Source organism: Budorcas taxicolor, chromosome 2, assembly GCF_023091745.1.
Source record: "Budorcas taxicolor isolate Tak-1 chromosome 2, Takin1.1, whole genome shotgun sequence".
NCBI classification, from domain to species: Eukaryota; Metazoa; Chordata; class Mammalia; order Artiodactyla; family Bovidae; genus Budorcas; species Budorcas taxicolor.
Window position 1 is genome coordinate 129,888,008 of NC_068911.1, and position 22,848 is coordinate 129,910,855.

Sequence of the window (22,848 nt, forward strand, 5' to 3'; positions counted from 1 at the left end):
TCTAGGAGGTCTTGGAGATCTTCATAGAATTGCTCAACTTCAGCCTCTTTGGCATTAGTGGTTGGGGTATAGACTTGGATTACCATGATGTTGAACAGTTTGCCTTGGAAATGAACTGAGATCATTCTGTTGTTCTTGAGATTGCTCCCAAGTACTGCATTTTGGACTCTTTTGTTGACTATGAAAGCTACTCCATGCCTTCTAAGGGAGGAAGTTGACAGCCAGCAAGAAAACAGGAACCTCCACCTGTTAACAATCTGAATGAGTCTCAGATGGGACCACTGACCTCACTGATACCTTGATTTTAGAAATGTGATTCTGAGCAGAGAACCCAGCTGGTCTGTGCCCAGACTTCTGACCTACAGAATTGTGAGTAAATAAATAGGTGTTGTTTTAAGCTGTAAATTTTGTAATTTGCTACACAGCAATAAAAACTATAAAATATATCTCTTTATGGAAAGAAAGTGAAGATGAAGTGGAATTAAAAAAAAAAAAACTGATGGGAAAGGCGTTTGAGGCTTTCCTGCTGTACACTCCAGTGGCTTCCACATGGGGTATTTCAAGATAATTCTCAAAGTATCCAAGGAAAATATTAAAGCTTCTAGATGTCTATTTCTCATCTTTAAAAATTATCCTTTGGGGGTATATTTAATAATATATACAATGTTAACACAAGCAGATAATTTATAAATGTTCATATATTTAGAGATGCTGGTTAAAATAATTTAGAAAACACCATTCTAATCATTATATAAGAAGACATGTATCCTTCAAAAATGTCCTATCCCATCTGACTCCTGCCATCCATTCTATAATCAAGTTTCTTATTTAGTTGCTAAGTCATGTCCAACTCTCTGTGACGCTATTGACGCTAGCCTGCCAGGCTCCTCTGTCCATGGGATTTCCTAGTCAAGGATCCTGGAGTGGGTTGCCATTTTCTCCTCCAGGGGATCTTCCCAACCCAGGGATCAAATCCGTATCTCCTGCACTGGCAGGTAGATTCTTTACCACTAAGCCACCAAGGAAGCCTATGTGGGAAGCTACAAAATACCAAACTGGGAAATACTAGAAATTTTCATATTTCCTATATTTACTGTGATGTACCATGTTTATCATGTTCCATGCTTAGGCATTTAAACTTCTGAAATGCTAGACATGCCATAAAGAAATCATTTTTAAGAGTTTTTCCTGAGATGGTATTGTGGAGTATGTGAACTGGTAAGCAATTCTGCACCATGTGTTTTTGTTCACCAAATTTATTGTTGAACATTCAGAACATCAAATTATGACAGATTAAAAAGAAAGCACCAAATAATGCTACACATTAATACCTGAGCAGAGACTGAAGGCAAATATTCATCTATTAAACCCTAAACCATAACGTTGAAACACAGAGCAAAACATTCACAACACTCTATGGAGTACAATAAATAGCACTTTTTGTGAATTACAACTAGTTAAATGTAATAATGTTAATTATACCATACAAAAAGTACACACAAAATTACACGTAAATGTATTTAGTACACCATACATTGTACAAAGTACTGGAGAAGGTCATGCACGTTTCAAAGGAAAAATCTGCAAGATGACAATCATTTTTCAGTATATATTATAGGATGAATTGTTTTGTACTGCTAAGTAGTATTATGTGCTGCATTTTCTGAAGGAGAATAAAATTACTGACTTGCAAATTAATGATGACTGAGTCTTTCTCAGTATAACACATAGTGCTCTATAACACAAAGTCCTCTATAAACTTTTGACTATAATATAGAAACTGATGTAGGTTGACGTGACAGCCATGTATCTTACTGTATTACATACCCTTGCCCAAACTATTTCCATCTCAATTTGACCATGCTTTAAGGAAAGACGTTTCCTCTCTACACACTTTCAGAGAAATCCGTATTTTTGTCTTTGATGGGAGGTAGTAGAGGTTAAATGAGAAGAAAGAAAAATGCTGAATTTATATTCAAAATTATAAATAAAAAATATACAAAAAATTCTGAGTACACAGAGATATGGGCATCTTTCAGCAGAGACCATGAACATCCTATGAATGGAATGATTTGTTTTGACTGAAATTATATCCATTATTATAAATAAGCATAATAAAAATGTAAGTCTTTACACTGAAAGAAAATCCATAAAAAATTGGGGCCAGTTTTCTCTTGATATCTTAAAAATAACTAAGAAGAAAAAAGAGGGAAAATAATGTTTAAATATATACATGAATCTGAGTTTATATTTAATGAAAAATCATTATTGGCTAAACTAACTTTGATATACAAGGCTCAATAATCTGAGGAAAAAAATAAGTACATGTCTTAGAGAAGAATTCATGTCTTTGATAGATTATACATTAAAAAGACAAAAAAATACATTTGCAGGTTACATTTTCATGTGTATTAAATCTCAGAAATGCCACCATCCTTTCCTAAAATAAATTTATTTTCAAAAACTGTAGCCAAACTTCGTTTTCTACATCTATGAAGTTTAAGTTAATTTTAATTTGAAATGGGAACTATGGAAATTAAGAAAGGCCTGTGGAGCAATAGTTCAGCTTATACTAAGGGAAATACTGATTAACTGTTATTTAAAAATTTTTACTTCACCAGCCTCAAAGAAAAGGATTTGGGGCCAATTTGAGAAGACCACCAATAATAAAATATATAATTATAAAACTTCAGGGCATTCTTTCAGCATTTTAAGGCACGGTCTATTTTATCCCAAACAACTATAAGTTCAAGGTCACAGTGTTAATATGCATTCAATTTTGGTCTGGTTTTTCATGGGTATGTTGCTACATTTATAGTTAGCGATAAGCTTAAGAAATGGTAATACAATCACTTCAAAACAATATATCTAAATCATTTTTATATTTTTAAAAATGTAAATATACAACTTCTTAATTTATATACACTAAAAACTGGATTTTTCTCCTTCTACAGTAGAGGCAGAGAAGATTATTTGTACCAATATTCCAACAAATACATACCTGATTATAAAGAAAACATGGTTATGTTAAATACAGGCATCTCCTATTTAGGATAAAACTATTCAACACAAAGGACAAACTCATTCCAAAAATAATGTTCACTGAATTTTTAGATCTTATACATCATTTTTTTATTATCATCTACCCCCACCAGATAATTGGATAATCAAGACCAAACATTTTAATATTTGGCTTTATCTGTTGCTTCTTTACTTCCAAGGCTACTTATGCAAACTGCATCAACATGACTGGGCAGAGAAACAGTTAACTGACATTAAATTATGGGAAAAACCGTAATATGAGGGACTGAAATTCCCTGTGAAAATTTCTATAGGAGAGAGATTAAAGAATTTCAACAATATAAACACAACAGTTTTTAATCTATCATATTCCGACTTTGCTCTCATGAGTACACTACCACATCAATGTTAACACTTCAGCATTAACACCTTGATTGTCTTTACATTTTCCTTTAAGATGCATTTTACAATGCTTACTTCATTGTACTATGTTGCGTTCCAGTGGATAAATTTCCCCTGTGTGACTGTAAAAAGGGAATGAATGGAAAAACATAGAAAATAAAAGAAATTCCACAAAAAACTTTCTATTACATAAATGAGAGACACCTGTACTAAAAATGATCAGGGCAATAGAATTTAAAGTTTTACAGAATGAATATGAAACAAGATTACCTAAATGATTTCTTCAACTGATACTGAAAGATCATTATCAGGTAAACCAACTTTCATCCAATAAAACCAGAAAACACTACTTCAGAGAGCAGACAAAACAGAATACACTATGCTATAAGCTTTATATATTTTCAAAGAAAAATCAGGATACAGAATATAAATTTTGATGATTTGTGTATTTAATATAAGTCCTAGAAGAAAAATACTGAAAAGATTATTTTTGCTTTAATCCCAATATGGTAAAAAAAGTTCATTGGCACAGATATCTGGAGGTATTTTTAAAATTTCATTTAGCTTTGGTGGCAAAGTGTGTTTTGCTAACCATATGAATACAGTTCTATTTTCAATGCAGAGCTTTATGCTAAAAAAAAATTCAAATGTGGTTTTTTTCCCTAAGAAAAGGGATGTAAAAAGTCCAATATGAAACAAAACAACATGAAATACAAAACATGCCTATCATTTAGGCTTTTGAACAATAGTTCTATGCTTTGTCTATAAATCTTTTAGTAGTAACATTTCTACTATATAAATACTAAAAACCAAAATAACACCAAAAAAAATAGCCTATGAACTTTACAAAAATGGCTACTTCTAGAGTTCTTAAACTATGATTAGGGTTCACATATGCAAACAAATCTGCACTAACTAATCAAACTACATCAACAGATACAGTTTTTCAGAAGTGTTCCAAGTTACAATGTACAGAATGAGCGCAGAAAAAGTCTGACTCATATATATCAAGTCCCATACAAAGTCATTAGAAATTAACTGGTATTTCAAAACAGTCATTTTTGGCGGCATAACATGCAAAACACTTTTAGCAAGTACTGCACTTGATTTAAAAAATTTCAGCTAGAGACCATGTAATCAAGATGTATCAATAGCTTAGAATATCATCTAACTTTTTAAAGTGATGTTACCAATTCAGGTATATTGCTACATTTCTACTATAAATGAAATAACAGTTTATTATATTTCCAAATTTTGTTCCATTCTTCAGATTAAGTTACTAATATATAAAATTCAGTCATCTGTAATCATAATATAATTTATAAAAAGTGTGAATTCTTGAGCATTTAGAGTACACACACTCAGATTTGGATTACTGATTTGACTTTTCTTTCCTATTATTCTTATTAAAAGTAAAGAACATAAGTAGCCTTACAAGCTTTCTATTTCCTCAGGCTGTTAAAATATACTGTGAAAGAATGCATGAGTAATAATGTATAAGCAAAATTCATTACAGAACTTGAAATGTCCTTTGTTCCAAAAGACTGGGATAAAATTTCAGCTCCTAATCATCTTAGCATTTTGTAAAAGTATCTTCTACATTTACCTTACACGGCAAGAAGTTTTCTGTCTGGGTCTAATTTCAAAACACAAAGACTTTTATTGCTTCTTTTATTCCTGGGGGAGTGCTATACTCTTCAAATTGACACCCCCCCAAAAAAAAACTTCACAAGGTTTTCTTGTTTCCTGTAATTTCATAAATCTAAAACACAGAGAAAACACAAAGTGATGATGAAAAATAATCAACAAATACCTTAGTCACAGAAGTCCCTATACATTAAAAAAATTCTTCCCAACTAGTTTTAATAACAAGTTACTAAAAAATTGCAAATGTGGCACTGTAAGGCTTTACTCTAAACCTCACAATAAAGCAAGATATTACATTAATTTACACCTAATTCTTCAGATGAAAATACAGGCCAATTGAATGGTCTGGGATTCAGGAATCAACAGTTCTAGCTTTCCTCATCATCTCTGTTTTCCTATTTCTCCAGAGCTTTCAAGAATAAACTGAAAACTGAGTTTCACCTTTAATTGTTTTATTTCCCTTGACCACCTTCTGTAAGAGATGCTAATCAACAGTGAGGTGAAAAGAATACACTATGCTGTAAGTGAAAAACCTGAAGAGTTAAGAATGGGAACTAGATAGATAATGAACAAATCAGATAATCTGTCTCATGAAAGTATGTGTGTGTGGTGGAAATGTGTAGCGTCTGCATGAGTGGCAGGATAATCAACAAAAACCATTTACTAGGCCTATTATAGTCATTCTTTTCCTTACTGTATAATCATGCAGATATTATAGTGTAGTTCAAACGAGAAGTATTCCATTATATACATAGGAACTTATCTGACTGAAATATTAAAAAAATTAAAGATTAATCAATACATGATCAATATATACTGAAGAGACACAAAGTCAGTGTTAATCAGGCACAAATGGGTTTCTTTTTTTTTTTTAGGACTAGTGTTTTAAATACTTTCATTCTGGTAAGAATCAAGAAAAGAGCTAGCAGAAATTATATACTTTCTAACATGAAAAAGATAAAGAAAAAAGTGTTAATAATTTCTATCATATTATCTGCTTCAAATTGTAGCAGTAGTAACTCCAGAGGATCAGAAACACTGAAAGTACTCACTGTTTATCCTGTTCAGGCTATATTTGATCTAGGTATCAACAATAGGGTCTAGGAGTAATTTTTATAAGTTAAAAGCTCAAAAAAATCTAATAAAGATGTTATAACAACAAAGCTCAGAAGTTTTCTAAATAAGACAATCCCTAACTGCCAACAGTTTCACTTTTAGTAACATTTCTGATAAACCTGTGCTGTCTGGCCAGCTAATAATATAGGTAAGCTTGAAAGAATGTGTAACTTAAAGACAAAGGACTTTCCTTTTCTCAAGCAATAGAAACATTAGTTTTACTAATCTTCAGAAAGAGACTACCTTCTCATCTCTGATAGTTATTTGGGTTTAAATTACATTAGGACTTGATGAAGACCCTCTGAAAATGAGTGTGTATGTGTGTGTCTGTGTGTGTGTGTGAATTATGTATAAGAACCCAAACTACTGTTGTTTATACATGCTTAATTAGAATCCTTTAGTGGTCCTAAAATGAAATATTTTGTTGGAATAAGACTTTAGGACTACATGGTAACTACAATCATGTGAAAATATTTTCATGAAAATTAGTGTGTCTAATCTGCTGCTTTAAAAAGCTAACACACTACCCACAAATGAGAAATTAAAGCTTGTCACATTTTACCAATGAGCAGAAATGACTAAACAAGGAGTCTTTAGATCACATAAACACAATGATTATATCTGTCAATTGTGATGAAAGTACAGGCCAAATTAGATGATTCTAATTAATGAATTTGTTTAGGTTCTGTATATGGAATTAAGTTCAAATTTACAAATATTTAAATGATATATTTAACCTGTAACTTGAAATACAACTACACCTGAGTGAAAAAACAAAAGACATCCTATGCATAAAAGTTGCTATGAGCATCTGTATAGCTAAACCTAGGCATACGTATACTTGTTTAAATATATATGTGACATGTCATGGGAAAGTGCACTCTTTCCTTTCAGGTTTATATTTTAATCCCTTTTGCTACTTTTCGCAAACAAACAAGAGCCTGGTATGCCTGCCATGTCTATTATAAGGTTATCACTTCCCTTTAATGATCCCAGTAAGTGAAAATATGAATACTGAACATAAAGTTGAGAAAGAGAATAGAATAAAAAAACTTATAACTCTTAGAGATGACAGCAAGATCCTCTTCAACTGATAACAGTAACGACATGAGGAACAACTGAGAAAAGAAGTGAGGTAACCCTCCATAGGCAGTAAAATGGGGGTGACTCTCTAAAAGGCAGTAACAGCTGAGAGGTTGTAATGGAATTCAGTTGCAATGGCAGGTAAAATGAACCTGGTACTCTTGGACATTCCTTGGCACTAACAAGGACACAAGTTCACAAGTGCAACTGTGAAGTTACTGGAACATAAGGACTACACTTGAAAGGTTTTGGGTATTTACAGCATACACATTGGAAGGAAGGACTCTATCACCCAGGTATACCCCAGCCTGAGTTATATCTACTTTCTAAAAACAAGCTGAAATCTGGAATGAAATGTAATATTACTCTTATCTGTCAAATAGTAATAACCTTGGCAAATTAAGATTCTACTATTGAACCTAATGACTAAATATGCCAACTTAATTCAGGTATATTGTTGATACTTATGCTATTAATGGAATAACAGTTTTCCACTGTTATTTCATTAATAGTTTAATTCTATACATTAAATAGTTTAATTCTATACTGCACTTGATCATGCTGATTTTTTTCCCTATAGGAGACAAAAACCTGTGCAAATGCAGTTTTTTTTTCTGACTACTGGAGTTTAGTTATTTTAATGACCCATCATGACCCGAGACACTGGGCAACCATGGGGTCAGTGAATTAAATAAAATGGTACAGACTGAATGACTGAACTGCTCCAATGCCTATAGGTAAATATCTATGAGAATTTGCTTCAAATTTAGCAATACATCTCTTCAATAGTCTCCTGATAATCACTAAGAACACACAATAAGATTCTTCTTTGAAAAGCAAGAAGAAATTTTCATTAAGTTTTAAATTTGAATTATGTTTCCATTCACCAATCTTGCTTGGTTATCAAGAAAACATGTCTCCTTTGAACTTAAAGCATATTTTCATAGATGTAAGAAACAAAAGATCTATTTTGTTCACTCTGGCTGCCAAAAACTAAAGATTGTGGCTATTTTATTTCTGATAAAGCAGTTTAAATTTCATTAATCTTTTAAGACTTATTTTTCAATATATATAGTGTAGCAAATACAAACTAACCCACTTTTCAGAAGAAAGCTTGATGAAATGAGCAGAATGTTTGAGGTGATGAGATAAAAAACAATGCTACATTTACTGAGTGTTTAGGAAAAGATCCTGGCATGGCCAATCAAGCAGACTAGCTTTGCAGAGAAGTCCTCAAAGACAGTGGCCACCATATCCTTTTACTAATTTTTCAAAAATGACTAGTACACAGATGTCATACCACAAAACAAAACCATGCTTCAACTACTTTCCTCAAGCATTACAAAACTAACTTCCTGTCTTCAACACTGTAAAAATAGACTTGTCTTCTCCAAAGGATCGTGCTGTTGACACTGATGGATCTGTGTTGTTCCCACTTAATACTGGCCCTAAAGGCATAAATCATCTTTATCATTCCTTAAATCCAATCTTACATAAAGTTGCATAATGCATGGAGTAAAAGAGGAATGAAGACAAAGCATGGAACCCTGTATAAGTGTGACGACCCGAAAGCAATCACACCAACAGCCAGAGGAAGTGGAAACTGTGAAGTAGTCTTCAATAATTTACTGTAAAGAGACAGAAATATACATTATAATGTTAACTTACTCAGTGAACAAAAACTGAATATGTCAATCTTTTATACAGTTTTGTAAAGTATTCTATGTGATGTTTAGATAAAGTAATTTTTCACATAAAGAATTTAACAGTCCATATTTAAAAAAAAAATCAGTACGAATAAATTTTGGCTGGAAAAGAGAAACATATTCTATTAAGTAAATAACCAGTTTTGCTTATTCTTTTAAATTTTAAGCACAAAAAAATACTAGTTGGACTTATATTCAGCAATTTGACTTTTTAGAGATTTATCTTAATAAGGAAAAAAATCAATAATGTTTACTACGATATAGCTACAGAAATATTTATTTTCAACCTATTTAATATCAGCAAAAAGCTTCAACCAAAAAAAAAAAATCCTTAATTCCTAACAGGAGCATATAAGACAAGACACTAAATATTAAAAAATACTCTGAAAACAGAAACTGAGGGATTAAGAAATATACCAAAGAACACAAAGCCTTAGATTTAAACCCCAGATCTGCCTGATTTTAGAATATCTGCAACTATCTGCCAGAATCAACTGAAAACACTCTCAGAGCAAATAAGCAGTCAATGAAAGGTAAAATTTTATTATGGAAAATCTTAAACATATATATAAGTAGAGTAACAGTACAATGAACCTCATGGACCCATCCCCCAGCTTCAGAAATTATCGAGTCATGGCCAATCCTACTTCATCTATATTACTACCTACTTTCAACTTCTGTATTTTATTGGAAGCAAACTTAAATATCAACTATTTTAAGGATTAACTTTTTAAAGAAAAAAATTATTATATGCTAACAAATAAAACCCATAATTAAGAAAACATAATACATTTGCACCTAAGCTGTATATTTACATATAAACCTAATTACTATTAAGGGATCACCTTTAGTATTGTCCATGTAATTAGGAACGAAAGGTATGATCCAGACATAAAATACCAGGAATAGATGAGAGAAAAAGAAAGATTAAAAGACTATACCTTGATTTTATTGAAGTAGTGTAAGTATTTCCAAGAATTGCCATAGTTGGAATAAGGATAAATGCCAAAGGTTTACATGGATCAGGATTAAGTTTAAAGTAATACCTAGATCAGAAAGAAAAAAAAAACATAAATCAACAAAGCATAGCCCATCATTTTAAATTATCAAAATCAATCAATAAATTTCAAAACCTTACAATTACAATGTGGATATAATAAAGCTCTAAAGTGTTCATAAAATCATTAATAAATAAATTTTGCTCTACATCATCTTTATACTCAAGGTTTTAGATGGAGAATTATATTCAGAAGCTACTAAAGGAAATGAAAATATCCAATATGGAAGCACTTCCTTTCTTAGTATATGCCTGAAAGGTCATATACAGATATTTCATAAAACAAATTATTTAAAATATATTTAAATTGTTTTATTTAAATAAGATAAAAAAATAAAACTTTACACAAAGTAACTGTCCCTTATTTTTTCTTTAAATTTATTGTCCCTTATTTTTTAAAATCCAAATTCTCATCTCTTGCATTGAGTGAGATACCTATAGCCTTTCAGAATCATAAATCTGGGCTCCTGAAGTGGCTTTCTCCCCAAATCTGTGATCAAAAATCTGGACCTTGATTAAAGTAAGGGACTTACTAAGTCACTTCAGTCATGTCTGACTCTGCATCTCTATGGACCATAACTTGCCAGGCTCCTCTGTCCAAGGGATTTTCTAGGCAAGAATACTGGATTGGGTTGCCATACCCTCCTCCAGGGGATCTTCCCAACCCAGGGATCGAACCTGCATCTTTTAAGTCTCCTGCATTAGCAGACAGGTATTTTACTAACACTACCTGGGAAGCCCAAAATAAGGGACAGAGGAAGGAGATTAACATCTGGTAACCAGTGATTTAATTTATTGAACTTGTTTTGATTCATCTGACTTTTCAAAAAAACCACCTCCAATATGTAGATAATCTGAAAATTTTATATCATTTCTAAAATCTATATTAATCAGGAGTTCACTATTAACTGAATAAGGGAAGTTTTTTAAAAGACAATTTAATAAAAACTAAATATTCTAGAAATAACCTTAGGCATTTTTAGGCTTCATTTAACCTAGCACACAAATGAGTTTTCAGTAGTGAAATACCTGATCACTTACTTTAGTTCAATGTGTAGGACACATCAGAAAAGTACACACTTCCTTCATTATTTCTATTATTTTAAATGTAGCATTCATCTTCCCCTCAATTTAATATAAAATTGATAAGTTGAAAAATTAAAGCACTAACATTATAAATACATTAACTCAGCAAAATAAAGCACATTTTCACATATTTCTAGACTCAAAAAAGGTTAAAGGAAAAGTAAATAAAATAGAATTCCCCCCTATTGGGCAGATTTTAGGGAAGTTTATATTCTCATGGAAAAAAAGAAAATGTGAATATGCTAAAAATAAATTTCAGGTAAAAGCTTCTTGTTCTTGTGAAAGTTTTATGAATCATTAGGGATCTTACAAGCTCTACTTACAGATATTTATCATTTAAACCACATAAATTATAACTATATAAATAAAACTTACCTAAGATTCTTTAGCCAATAAATTAAAGATGGCATGCTGAGTAATACAATCCATGTTAATAAGTTAATCAAAGTACTGTGCATGCGAAGACTATCTTCAGCATCACTGGCAGATAAACGGAGATGGTGTACTACAGAGTCTTTATGGTGATTGGATTTTTTTTCACTTCTTCTAGAGTGTTTGGGATTCTATACAGCAGTAAAGCAAAAATATTGAGATATTAAGTAAAATTATGTATTACTTTATTTAGAATCATACTCAGTTACCGAACAGCTGAATATAGTTTTTCATTACCAAACTGATATAAAATAGTGAAATTATCTTATTTGAAAGTATTTTAAGCAGTTATCAGTTATAAAACTTATTCCATTGACTTGATATTTCCACTGCTAAGAATATATCCTCTAAGTAATTACTTAAAATAAAATTTAAGAGATAATTGTAATAACAAAGGCAACTTAAGTACTAACATCGAATTAAATGATAATCTCTAAGTCTTATTTTAATAATCATTAGGTTCCATTTTCCTAAAGCTATTTAAATTCAAATATTGTAAACTTCTAAATATTGTAAAATTCTAACTGTTTTTTAATAAACTTTTATGTTTTTCCATGTTCTATAAGGTTATGAAAATAAAACTTACCACAGTCTGGCTGTTTTTAAAAGTTGTTAGGCTGGCTTGCAGATGAACAATCTATGAAGAAGAAAAGACATTAATTTTACTTTTATTTTGAAACAAAAAACCACCATTTTTATAGAAATTGAGCAGTATTATAATTTGAAATTTTTAAAATCTAAATAAATAAAATCCATTTCAACATTTAAAAACATTCTTTTAAAAAAGATAAATAATAGCTACATGTGCTTGCTATCATGGATTAAAAATCAGAAACAAAATAAACATCACAGAGTATGTTGGGGCTAGAATATAATGTTAATCTTTCCACACTGTGTGACACTATGCTTGAATGGCGCCTTGCTAATGCAACTTAAAATGTTATGTCAGTCAAAAATTTGACTGTGCTGAAGCACAGTATAAACATCTTAACAAGTGTTATATAATCTAAATCTTTGAAAATCGAAACTCAATTATATAGGATGGTAAAATGTTTACAAGAACCTGGGAAAGTCTACAAATTTATTAGGTGTGCTTAAGTATTTGAGAAAGTTTTTCTTACTGTGTCAGTTGTTTGAAATATTCACCTGAAAAAATAAAAACTAAAAATATTGTATTTATAAATCAAATTAATTTATATTTATATTTATAAATAAAACTGAATAGTTTTTTCTGATGGTCTTACTTTTCCTCTGAAAACTGAAAGTAATCTATAATGGCATATATTTAGTGTAAAGTGTTAGTCGCTCAGTTGTGTCTGTGTCTTTGTGACCCCATGGACTACATACAGCCCATCAGGCTCCTCTGTTCATGGGATCTTCCTAACCCAGGGATGGAACCTGGGTCGCCTGCATTGCAGGCAAATTCTTTATAGTCTGAGCCACCAGGGAAGCCCATTTGTATTAAATGCATATACAAATAAGTCTTTGCTAGGAAAAAAAAAAGGAAAGAAATTATTATCCTTTCTGATATCAACTAACTCTATATAAGGTTAATGTGGAGCTCATGCAATTATATTATCCTGAATTTTCCTGCAAAGCTGTCAGTCTTTTTAGAAGTGTTTTTCATTTCCTCAGTAAAATTACCAGCTTAATTATTTTTATCATTGTCTTATGATTCTTCAGCAACATTTGTAACATTCTGCATGCTTCAGCATGACCAACAACTTGATCCAATTGACATAACCAATTATTATGTCTATTATCCATGTTCAAAGAAAAGTTATGAACAAACTGTTCTGGGAGAATGTTTTTCAAAAAGTTAACATTATTTGCCAAAGCATCAAGTAATGTGAAACAGATTACATCTCCTCCCCTCCCTTTGTTTTTAACAAAGAAACTCAATCCAGATAAGTAACTTCAGTTCTACAGTTAACTTCATATATCTGAAATAGTTCAGTTCAGTCACTCAGTCGTGTCCGACTCTTTGCGACCCCATGAATCGCAGCACGCCAGGCCTCCCTGTCCATTGCCATCTCCCAGAGTTCACTCACTCACATCCATCGAGTCCGTGATGCCATCTAGCCATCTCATCCTCGACTGTCCCCTTCTCCTCCTGCCCTCAATCCCTCCCAGCATCAGAGTCTTTTCCAATGAGTCAACTCTTCGCATGAGGTGGCCAAAGTACTGGAGTTTCAGCTTTAGGATCATTCCCTCCAAATCCCAGGGTTGATCTCCTTCAGAATGGACTGGTTGGATCTCCTTGCAGTCCAAGGGATTCTCAAGAGTCTTCTCCAACATCATAGTTCAAAACCATCAATTCTTCGGCGCTCAGCCTTCTTCACAGTCCAACTCTCACATCCATACATGACCACTGGAAAAACCATAGCCTTGAATAGATGGACCTTAGTCGGCAAAGTAATGTCTCTGCTTTTGAATATACTATCTAGGTTGGTCATAACTTTTCTTCCAAGGAGTAAGCATCTTTTAATTTCATGGCTGCAGTCACCATCTGCAGTGATTTTGGAGCCTAAAAAAATAAAGTCTGACACTGTTTCCACTGTTTCCCCATCTATTTCCCATGAAGTGATGGGACCAGATGCCATGATCTTCGTTTTCTGAATGTTGAGCTTTAAGCCAACTTTTTCGCTCTCCTCTTTTACTTTCATCAAGAGGCTTTTTAGTTCCTCTTCAATTTCTGCCATAAGGGTGGTGTCATCTGCATATCTGACATTATTGATATTTCTCCCAGCAATCTTGATTCCAGTTGTGTTTCTTCCAGTCCAGTGTTTCTCATGATGTACTCTGCATATAAGTTAAACAAGCAGGGTGACAATATACAGCCTTGACGTACTCCTTTTCCTGTTTGGAACCAGTCTATTGTTCCATGTCCAGTTCTAACTGTTGCTTCCTGACCTGCATACAGATTTCTCAAGAGGCAGGTTAGGTGGTCTGGTATCCCCATCTCTTGAATAATTTTCCACAGTTTATTGTGATCCACACAGTCAAAGGCTTTGGCATAGTCAATAAAGCAGAAATAGATGTTTTTCTGGAACTCTCTTGCTTTTTCCATGATCCAGCGGATATTGGCAATTTGATCTCTGGTTCCTCTGTGTTGTAAAACCAGCTTGAACATCAGGAAGTTCACAGTTCACGTATTGCTGAAGCCTGGCTTGGAGAATTTTGAGCATTACTTTACTAGCGTGTGAGATGAGTGCAATTGTGCGGTAGTTTGAGCATTCTTTGGCATTTCCTTTCTTTGGAATCGGAATGAAAACTGACATTTTCCAGTCCTGTGGCCACTGCTGAGTTTTCCAAATTTGCTGGCATATTGAGTGCAGCACTTTCACAGCATCATCTTTCAGGATTTGAAAGAGCTCAACTGGAATTCCATCACCTCCACTAGCTTTGTTCATAGTGATGCTTTCTAAGGCCCACTTGACTTCACATTCCAAGATGTCTGGCTCTAGATGAGTGATCACATCATCATGATTATCTGGGTCATGAAGATCTTTTTTGTACAGTTCTTCCGTGTATTCTTGCCATCTCTTCTTAATATCTTCTGCTTCTGTTAGGTCCATACCATTTCTGTCCTTTATCGAGCCCATCTTTGCATGAAATGTTCCCTTGGTATCTCTCATTTTCTTGAAGAGATCTCTAGTCTTTCCCATTCTGTTCTTTTCCTCTATTTCTTTGCACTGATCACTGAAGAAGGCTTTCTTTTCTCTTCTTGCTATTCTCTGGAACTCTGCATTCAGATGCTTATATCTTTCCTTTTCTCCTTGGCTTTTTGCCTCTCTTCTTTTCACAGCTATTTGTAAGGCCTCCCCAGACAGCCATTTTGCTTTTTTGCATTTCTTTTCCATGGGGATGGTCTTGATCCCTGTCTCCTGTACAATGTCACAAACCTCATTCCATAGTTCATCAGGCACTCTATGTATCAGATCTAGGCCCTTAAATCTATTTCTCACTTCCACTGTATAATCATAAGGGATTTGATTTAGGTCATACATGAATGGTCTAGTGGTTTTCCCTACTTTCTTCAATTTAAGTCTGAATTTGGTAATAAGGAAATAGTTAAGATGTTAAAAAAAAAAAATCTTTACACATAAGCCTGTTATATAACAGAATGTTACTGCAGCAGTGATTGAAAAAAAGTTTTTCACAACTATGGGTAATTCAATGCCTGCCTGATACACAACTCAGGCCTTCTTGCTTTATTTATTTGACATACCTTAAACACATAGTAAAGATAAGTAAGAAGTATGGCAAAAGCTCCACAAGTTGTCCAGCTAATGAGGATCAAAACAATTGTCAAAATGGGCAAGTCTGGTGATATTATCTTGATATCTTTAGGAAGTTCGGAGGGCCTGGAATAACAAGAATAATATTTTAAAAGCATATTAACAGTCACAATTAAGGAGAAAACAGTATAGTGCTCTGTCAGCTTCTCCTTATTAATCTGCAAGCATTACTATAAGGTAAATAGTAAAGCTTTTAAAAATAAAGATGATGGTGTCACATATTTTAAAATTCTCTTATATACTGTGATAGTTTCTCTTGCATTTAGATATACTATGGATAGTATCAGAACTAAAAGAGAAAAAATATTGTTAAAGATAATTATTACTTATAGGCTCTGTACCATACAATTCCAATCTTGACATGAAAAGAAATCATTTTCTGTTTTTAAAGTCTCAAGGTCACTCATACATCTCATGATGTTAATGTCAGAAGCAGTTTAGAAGAAATGGAGGAAGAATGTATCATGAGGAGAGTTAATTAACAGAAACTACATCACTGGTTTACCTGAAAAACCTCCCAGCAACTTCAAACCATGTCTTTGGATCATAATAGAACCCTAGGCAATGCTTTTGGAACTCTTACACATCTCATCTAATCTGATCCTACATATTAAGACTGGAGTCTCTTGCTCTCAGGTGTGACTGAAAACCACCACGTAAAATCATTGCCAGAAAACAAACAATTCCCCCTTGAAAAGATTTAAACAGTGAAATTTAAAAATACTTGTGCACTCTGTTAAACTTTTTTGATTTTTTTACCATCTTAAACACTACGGTCGAAATCAAATGTAGCATTTAACTTGAAATAAATCATTATCTATGACAGAAATGTAAGTTTGAACACTAACCCCATGTTTTGCTACTTATACATTTTTCCTTAGATATTATATTTTAGTGAAAGCAAAGTAATCTTAAGGTTCTCTACCAGAATATGATTTTTTTCTTACTTAAGAGCAATAAGAAAGCTTTTAGTCACTCATTCTTTACCTTTTCAAAGCTAGCCACAATGAAGAAAGAAGTCTCACAGATGTAGAAGAGAGTAGGCCACCCCAGTAGGCAGTACATGTTCCAAACAGAAAAAGAATCAAAGATACAAGGGGGAAACACATACTCTGACTAGTTAAAACGATGGCATCTAATTCTGGTAACAGTAACATATCCCATAATTCTTTAAACCATTTATATCTGTGGATAAAAGAAAACAAACAAACAAAAAAAAGCAAATGATACAATAAAAGCAAAAAAATCAACAACTCTCATTCAAGGATTTAACATTTGAAGCGTTTGACCATTCACTAGAGTCCTCAAAGTTCCATGGTATTAAATTTGCAATTATCCTGAAAAAATAAACTTCAATTCCTTGTAAGGAACTAGTGAGTCTACTGATCTTCAAAGATATGAGTCTTAAGTTTCAAAGCAGTTTAACTCTTCTCTTGTAATCCTTGTATTGAAGTCATAATTTTTTTTTAAGTTAGAAAGACAATAGCTAATTATAATGACAGAAGAAAAGATATCTAAGTAATGCTTCTTAATCCCCCTCCCCCAAAATCAGAATAAATTAAGAATGCAATGTTAAGTAGGGTAAAGAGATCTAAAATATACTTTGGATGGGAAGTAATAAAAAGTGTTCTGAGGCACTGTTTCATCAGTATCTTACAGCACTTACAGTTCATAAATCTGGTATACCCGAAGATCACGGACTGTATACATTCTTTTGGAAATGTTAAAGTCCTGGTATATTTACAAGTTAAGTTTACACTGTAATAATTACTTCTCAATAAATACCTTTGAAATGGTTAAACTACTGAAGTAAACGTTGATGTGCTTATTAGGCCTTTGCCTAAGAGAAAAATTCCATTTAATAAAACAAGTCAATTGTCTTATTTGTATGAAAATTTTTGCTCCATATTTGAGCCAAGCATAATATTCTATACATAAAATTAAAATCATTATCACAGATAATAAAACTTACCCCAATAGAAATTTAACCATAATTACAAAAGGATCAACTTTGTATGGTTTGGCTTCTTTATCCAACAGAGTAGCATATTCTAAGCAATGACCTAGTGATTAAAAAAATATATATGTAGTAGAGAATTCACAGTAATTAAATATGAGACATATTACATCCTGCATTGTTTACAAGAATACAATATTACATGTGAGAAAGCAAGAGTCTTTATTATTCTAATTTGAAATGCAATCAAAACTACAATGAAGTCTGGTCAAAATGGCTATGACTAAAAACTCCACAAATAATAATTGTTAGAGAGGATGAAATGGAGAAGGAAATAACAACCCACTCCAGGATCCCTGCCTGGGAAATCCCATGGGCAGAGGAGCCCTGCAGGCTACAGTCCACGGGGTCACAAAAAGAGTTGGACATGACTGAGGGAACTTGCACTTCAGAGAGGCTGTGGAGAAAACAATGTACCTTCTACACTGTTGGTGGAAATGGAAGTTGGTGCAGCAACTATGGGAAACAGTATGAGGTTCTTTAAAAACTAAAAACAGAACTACTCTATGATCCAGAACCATAAGCAGAATGTATGCAGGTCAAGAAGCAACAGTTCTAACAGGACATGGAACAACGGACTGGTTCCAAGCTTGGAAAGGAGTATGTCAAGGCTGTACATTGTCAGCTTGCTTATTTAACTTCTATGCAGAGTACATCATGTAAAATGCTGGGTTGGATGAAGTACAAGCTGGAATCAAGACTGCTGGGAGAAATATCAATCACCTCAGATATGCAGATGACACCACCCTTATGGGAGAAAGTGAAGAGGAACTAAAAAGCCTCTTGATGAAAGTGAAAGAGGAGAGTGAAAAAGCTGGCTTAAAATTTAACATTCAAAAAAGGAAGATCACGGCATCTGGTCCCATCACTTCATGGCAAATAGATGGGAAACAATGGAAACAGTGACACACTTTATTTTTTTGGGCTCCAAAATCACTGCAGGTGGTGACTGTAGCCATGAAATTAAAAGATGCTTGCTCCTTGGAAGAAAAGCTATGACCAACCTAGACAGCATATTAAAAAGCAGAGATATTATTTTGCCAACAAAGGTCTGTCTAATGAAAGCTATGGTTTTTTTAGTAGTCATATATGGATGTGAGAGCTGGACCATAAAGAAAGCTGAGCACTGAAGAATTGATGTTTTTGAACTGTGGTGTTGGAGAAGACTCTTGAGAGTCTGTTGGACAGTAAGGAGATCAAACAAGTCAATTCTAAAGGAAATCAGTCCTGAACATTCACTGCAAGGACTGCTTTTGAAGCTGAAGCTCCAATACTCTTGGCACCTGATGCAAAGAACTGACTCATTGGAAAAGACCCTGATGCTGGGAAAGACTGAAAGTGGGAGGAGAAGGGGATGACAGAGGATGAGATGGTTGGATGGCATCACTGCCTCAATGGACATGAGTTTGAGCAAGCTCTGGGAGTTGGTGATGACTAGAGAAGACTGGTGTGCTGCAGTCCATGTCATCACAAAGAGTCAGACATGACTGAGCAACTGAACTGATGATCCAGAAATCCTACTCCTGGGTATATAGCCAGACAAAACTCTAATTCAAAAAGATACATGCAACCCTATGTTCATAGCAGCACTATTCACAACAGCCAAGACATAGAAATAACTTAAATGTCCGTTGACAGATGAATAGATATGATACATATATACAATGGAATATTACTCAGCCATTAAAAAGAACAAAAATGCCATCTGCAGCAACATGGATGCAGCTAGAGATTATCATACTAAGTGAAGTAAGACAGAAAAAGAAAAACAAATATCACATGATAGCACTCATTTGTGGAACCTAAAATATGACACAACTGAACCTATCTACGAAAGAGACTCGTGGACAGAGAACAGACTTGTTGCCAGGGAGGAAGGGGTTGGGGGAAGGATGGAGTGGCAGTTTGGGTTTAGCAGATGTAAGTTTTTATATAGAGAATGGATAAATGACAAGGTCCTACTGTATAGCAGGGAGAACTATATTCACTATCCTAAACAAAATGGAAAGGAATATAAAAAACAATGCACATATGTATAATAACTGAATTACTTTGCTGTATAGCAGAAATTAGCATATTATAAATCAACTATACTTCAATTAAAAAATTTAAAAACATAAATATACCATACAAATATTAATTTAGTGGTTCTCAGACAAGAGTACATATTCAATCATCATTTGTGAAACAAATTCAGGAAGCTGAGGCTATGGTTTCATCATTTGTATTTTTATAAAGCCCCACAGGTGAGCTGTTTTTTAAAAACAATTTTACTGAGATATAATTCTCCCAACTCAAAATTCACCCATTTGAAATATATGCAATTCAGTGGTTTTTAGTACATTCAAAGAGTATGCATTCACCACTCCAGTCAGTCTTAAAACATTTTCATTTCTCCCAAAGAAACAGTTCCTCTTAACTGAAACCTCCAATACATCCCCATTTTAGGCAACCAAACTAAAAGACGCTTACTCCTTGGAAGAAAAGATATGACCAACCTAGATAGCATATTGAAAAGCAGAGACATTACTTTGCCAATTAAGGTCCATCTAGTCAAGGCTATGGTTTTTCCTGTGGTCATGTATGGGTGTGAGAGTTGGACTGTGAAGAAGGCTGAGCGCCGAAGAATTGATGCTTGTGAACTGTGGTGTTGGAGAAGACTGTTGCGAGTCCCTTGGACTGCAAGGAGATCCAACCAGTCCATTCTGAAGGGGATCAGCCCTGGGATTTCTTTGGAAGGAATGATGCTAAAGCTGAAACTCCAGTACTTTGGCCACCTCATGCGAAGAGTTGACTCATTGGAAAAGACTCTGATGCTGGGAGGGATTGGGGGCAGGAGGAGAAGGGGCCGACAGAGGATGAGATGGCTGGATGGCATCACTGACTCGATGGACGTGAGTCTGAGTGAACTCCAGGAGTTGGTGTTGGACAGGGAGGCCTGGCGTGCTGCGATTCATGGGGTCACAAAGAGTCGGACATGACTGAGCGACTGAACTGAACTGAACCTACTTTCTATCTCTATAGACTGGCTTACTCTGAGGATGTCATAAAAATGGAATCATACATTATGTGGTCATTTGTGACTGGCTCCTTCAACTTAGCATATTTCCAAGATTCATCAATATTGTAGCAAGCATCAGCACATTTATCCATTCATCAGTTGATGGACATTTTGGTTGTTTTCATTCTTTGACTATTATAAATAGTGCTCCTCTGAATATCCATGTACAAGTTTAGTATGGATGCATGTTTTCATTTCTCTTAGGTCTATACACAGGAGTAGAGTTGCTGAGTCATATGGCAACTCTCTTTAACCTTTTGAGGAACTGCTGGATCACTTTCCAAAATAGCTGTATCATTTTACATTTCCACCAACAGTGCAAAAAGATTCTAATTTCTCCAAATCCTCATTAAAATTTATCATCTGTCTTTTTTATTATAGCCATTCTAGTGAGCATGATCTACAAGTGATTTTTGATAAGCATTTGTGGTTCAGAACTACTTCTTTAACTGGTTTGAGACACAATCCCATACTCAAATCCTCTAATCAGTATCATATATCCTTGGGGTCTCTGTGGACTACCTAGATATAAATCCTAAATGGTTGAGAATAAATTTTCAAGTCACTTGAAACTAAGAAGAATGAGGTGTCTCTTGAAAAAAAATTATACTCAACTATAGGAAATGTAATATTCCTAGAATAATCTTTTAATTAAAAGGTTGGGTCTGACTAGATCACACTAAATGTTGCTTCCTTTGTCCTGGAAGATAAGTTAAATCAGGTTAAAATGAACACTAAAGGCAGATTTAAAATGGCAAAAAGTCACTGAAGGGAAATGAGTAGCTGTGAAAGGATTTGGCAATACGGAAACAGTGGAGGGGACTTGGGGACTGCTTTTGTATGTTTCGGCCCCACTCTGTTTTCTTCTCTTTTGCTTTCTTGGATTATTACTGCCCAAGCCCAGCGAGTGCACAAGGCTCCTGGGAAACTGTTCTAATTGCTGTACTCTGTATGTGAAAGTTGCTCAGTCATGTCTGACCCATGTGACCGCTTTGTGACCTCTGTAGCCCGCCCGGTTCCTCCCTCCATGGGATTTTCCAGGTAAGAATACTGGAGTGGGTTGCCATTTCCTTCTCCAGAGGATCTTCCCAACCCAGGGATTGAACCTGGATCTCCCAGATTGCAGGTAGACTCTTTACCGTCTGAACCACCATGGAAGCCCTTTTTACTGTACTCTAGAAAGGATTTTGTCCAATATACTGTACAGTCTATGTTTTCTTCTCCAGATCCATTTTCTACCCTTTACTTTGCTCTGAATTCTGAGAGGCTGACTTTTATGAACTGGCTTCTAGTTGGGTTCAGTGAATGACAAGCACTAGCAGTTAGGAGAAGAGAAGGAAATAAAATTAGTGCATTTATTTCCCTGCCTTCTCCCTGCTGAGCCACACACTGACAGCAGCTGCAGCATTTCGGTACCTAAGGCTCAGGTGCAGTACTGTTACTTTTTCGTACAGCTCTCGAGGTTTGCTCCCTCATTCGTCCTGGTACCTAGGAGTATCAGATGGCTTTGTTGCTAATGTGGTACTTTATCATTTGTTGTTGGTTTCCCTTTTCCTGACACATACCTTTGAAACAATCCCTTCAGCTAAAATCTCAGTTATTCCATTCAATGTACCAGGACCTAACTGATATAGTTGATACAGTCCAAATATTATGCTGACTGCCAACTATGTGCCTGGCCCCAGTCAGGCACTGGGAATAGAATGGAAAACAAAAGCCCCATCAATGAGTTTCTATCTCTTAGGAGATCGTTAGAACAGAGAGAATAAACTTTAGACAAAAGGGTATAAAATGCAGAAAACAAGTAAGTAATTTTCTTGGGCACGTCTTAAAACTTACAGAGGATCTTAAACACCTGTAAACTTGAGAGAGAAGGGTTGTGAAGTCTTCAAGAAACTGATGTTGACATTACACACTGC

General features: G+C 34.2%; 1 protein-coding gene across 1 annotated transcript in view; it reads right to left on the bottom strand.

The window, feature by feature from the left end:
- Positions 1–8,758: 8,758 nt before the first annotated feature.
- PGAP1 (post-GPI attachment to proteins inositol deacylase 1) overlaps positions 8,759–22,848 on the bottom strand; it is a 70,805-nt gene continuing 56,715 nt past the window's right edge. The window contains exons 21-27 of the mRNA XM_052635581.1: positions 17,824–17,914; positions 16,839–17,036; positions 15,782–15,917; positions 12,137–12,187; positions 11,494–11,681; positions 9,917–10,021; positions 8,759–8,897 (exon numbers count right to left, since the gene is read on the bottom strand). Of these exons, the coding sequence (XP_052491541.1) occupies positions 8,759–8,897; positions 9,917–10,021; positions 11,494–11,681; positions 12,137–12,187; positions 15,782–15,917; positions 16,839–17,036; positions 17,824–17,914 (908 nt within the window). The remainder of the gene's footprint in view (positions 8,898–9,916; positions 10,022–11,493; positions 11,682–12,136; positions 12,188–15,781; positions 15,918–16,838; positions 17,037–17,823; positions 17,915–22,848) is intronic.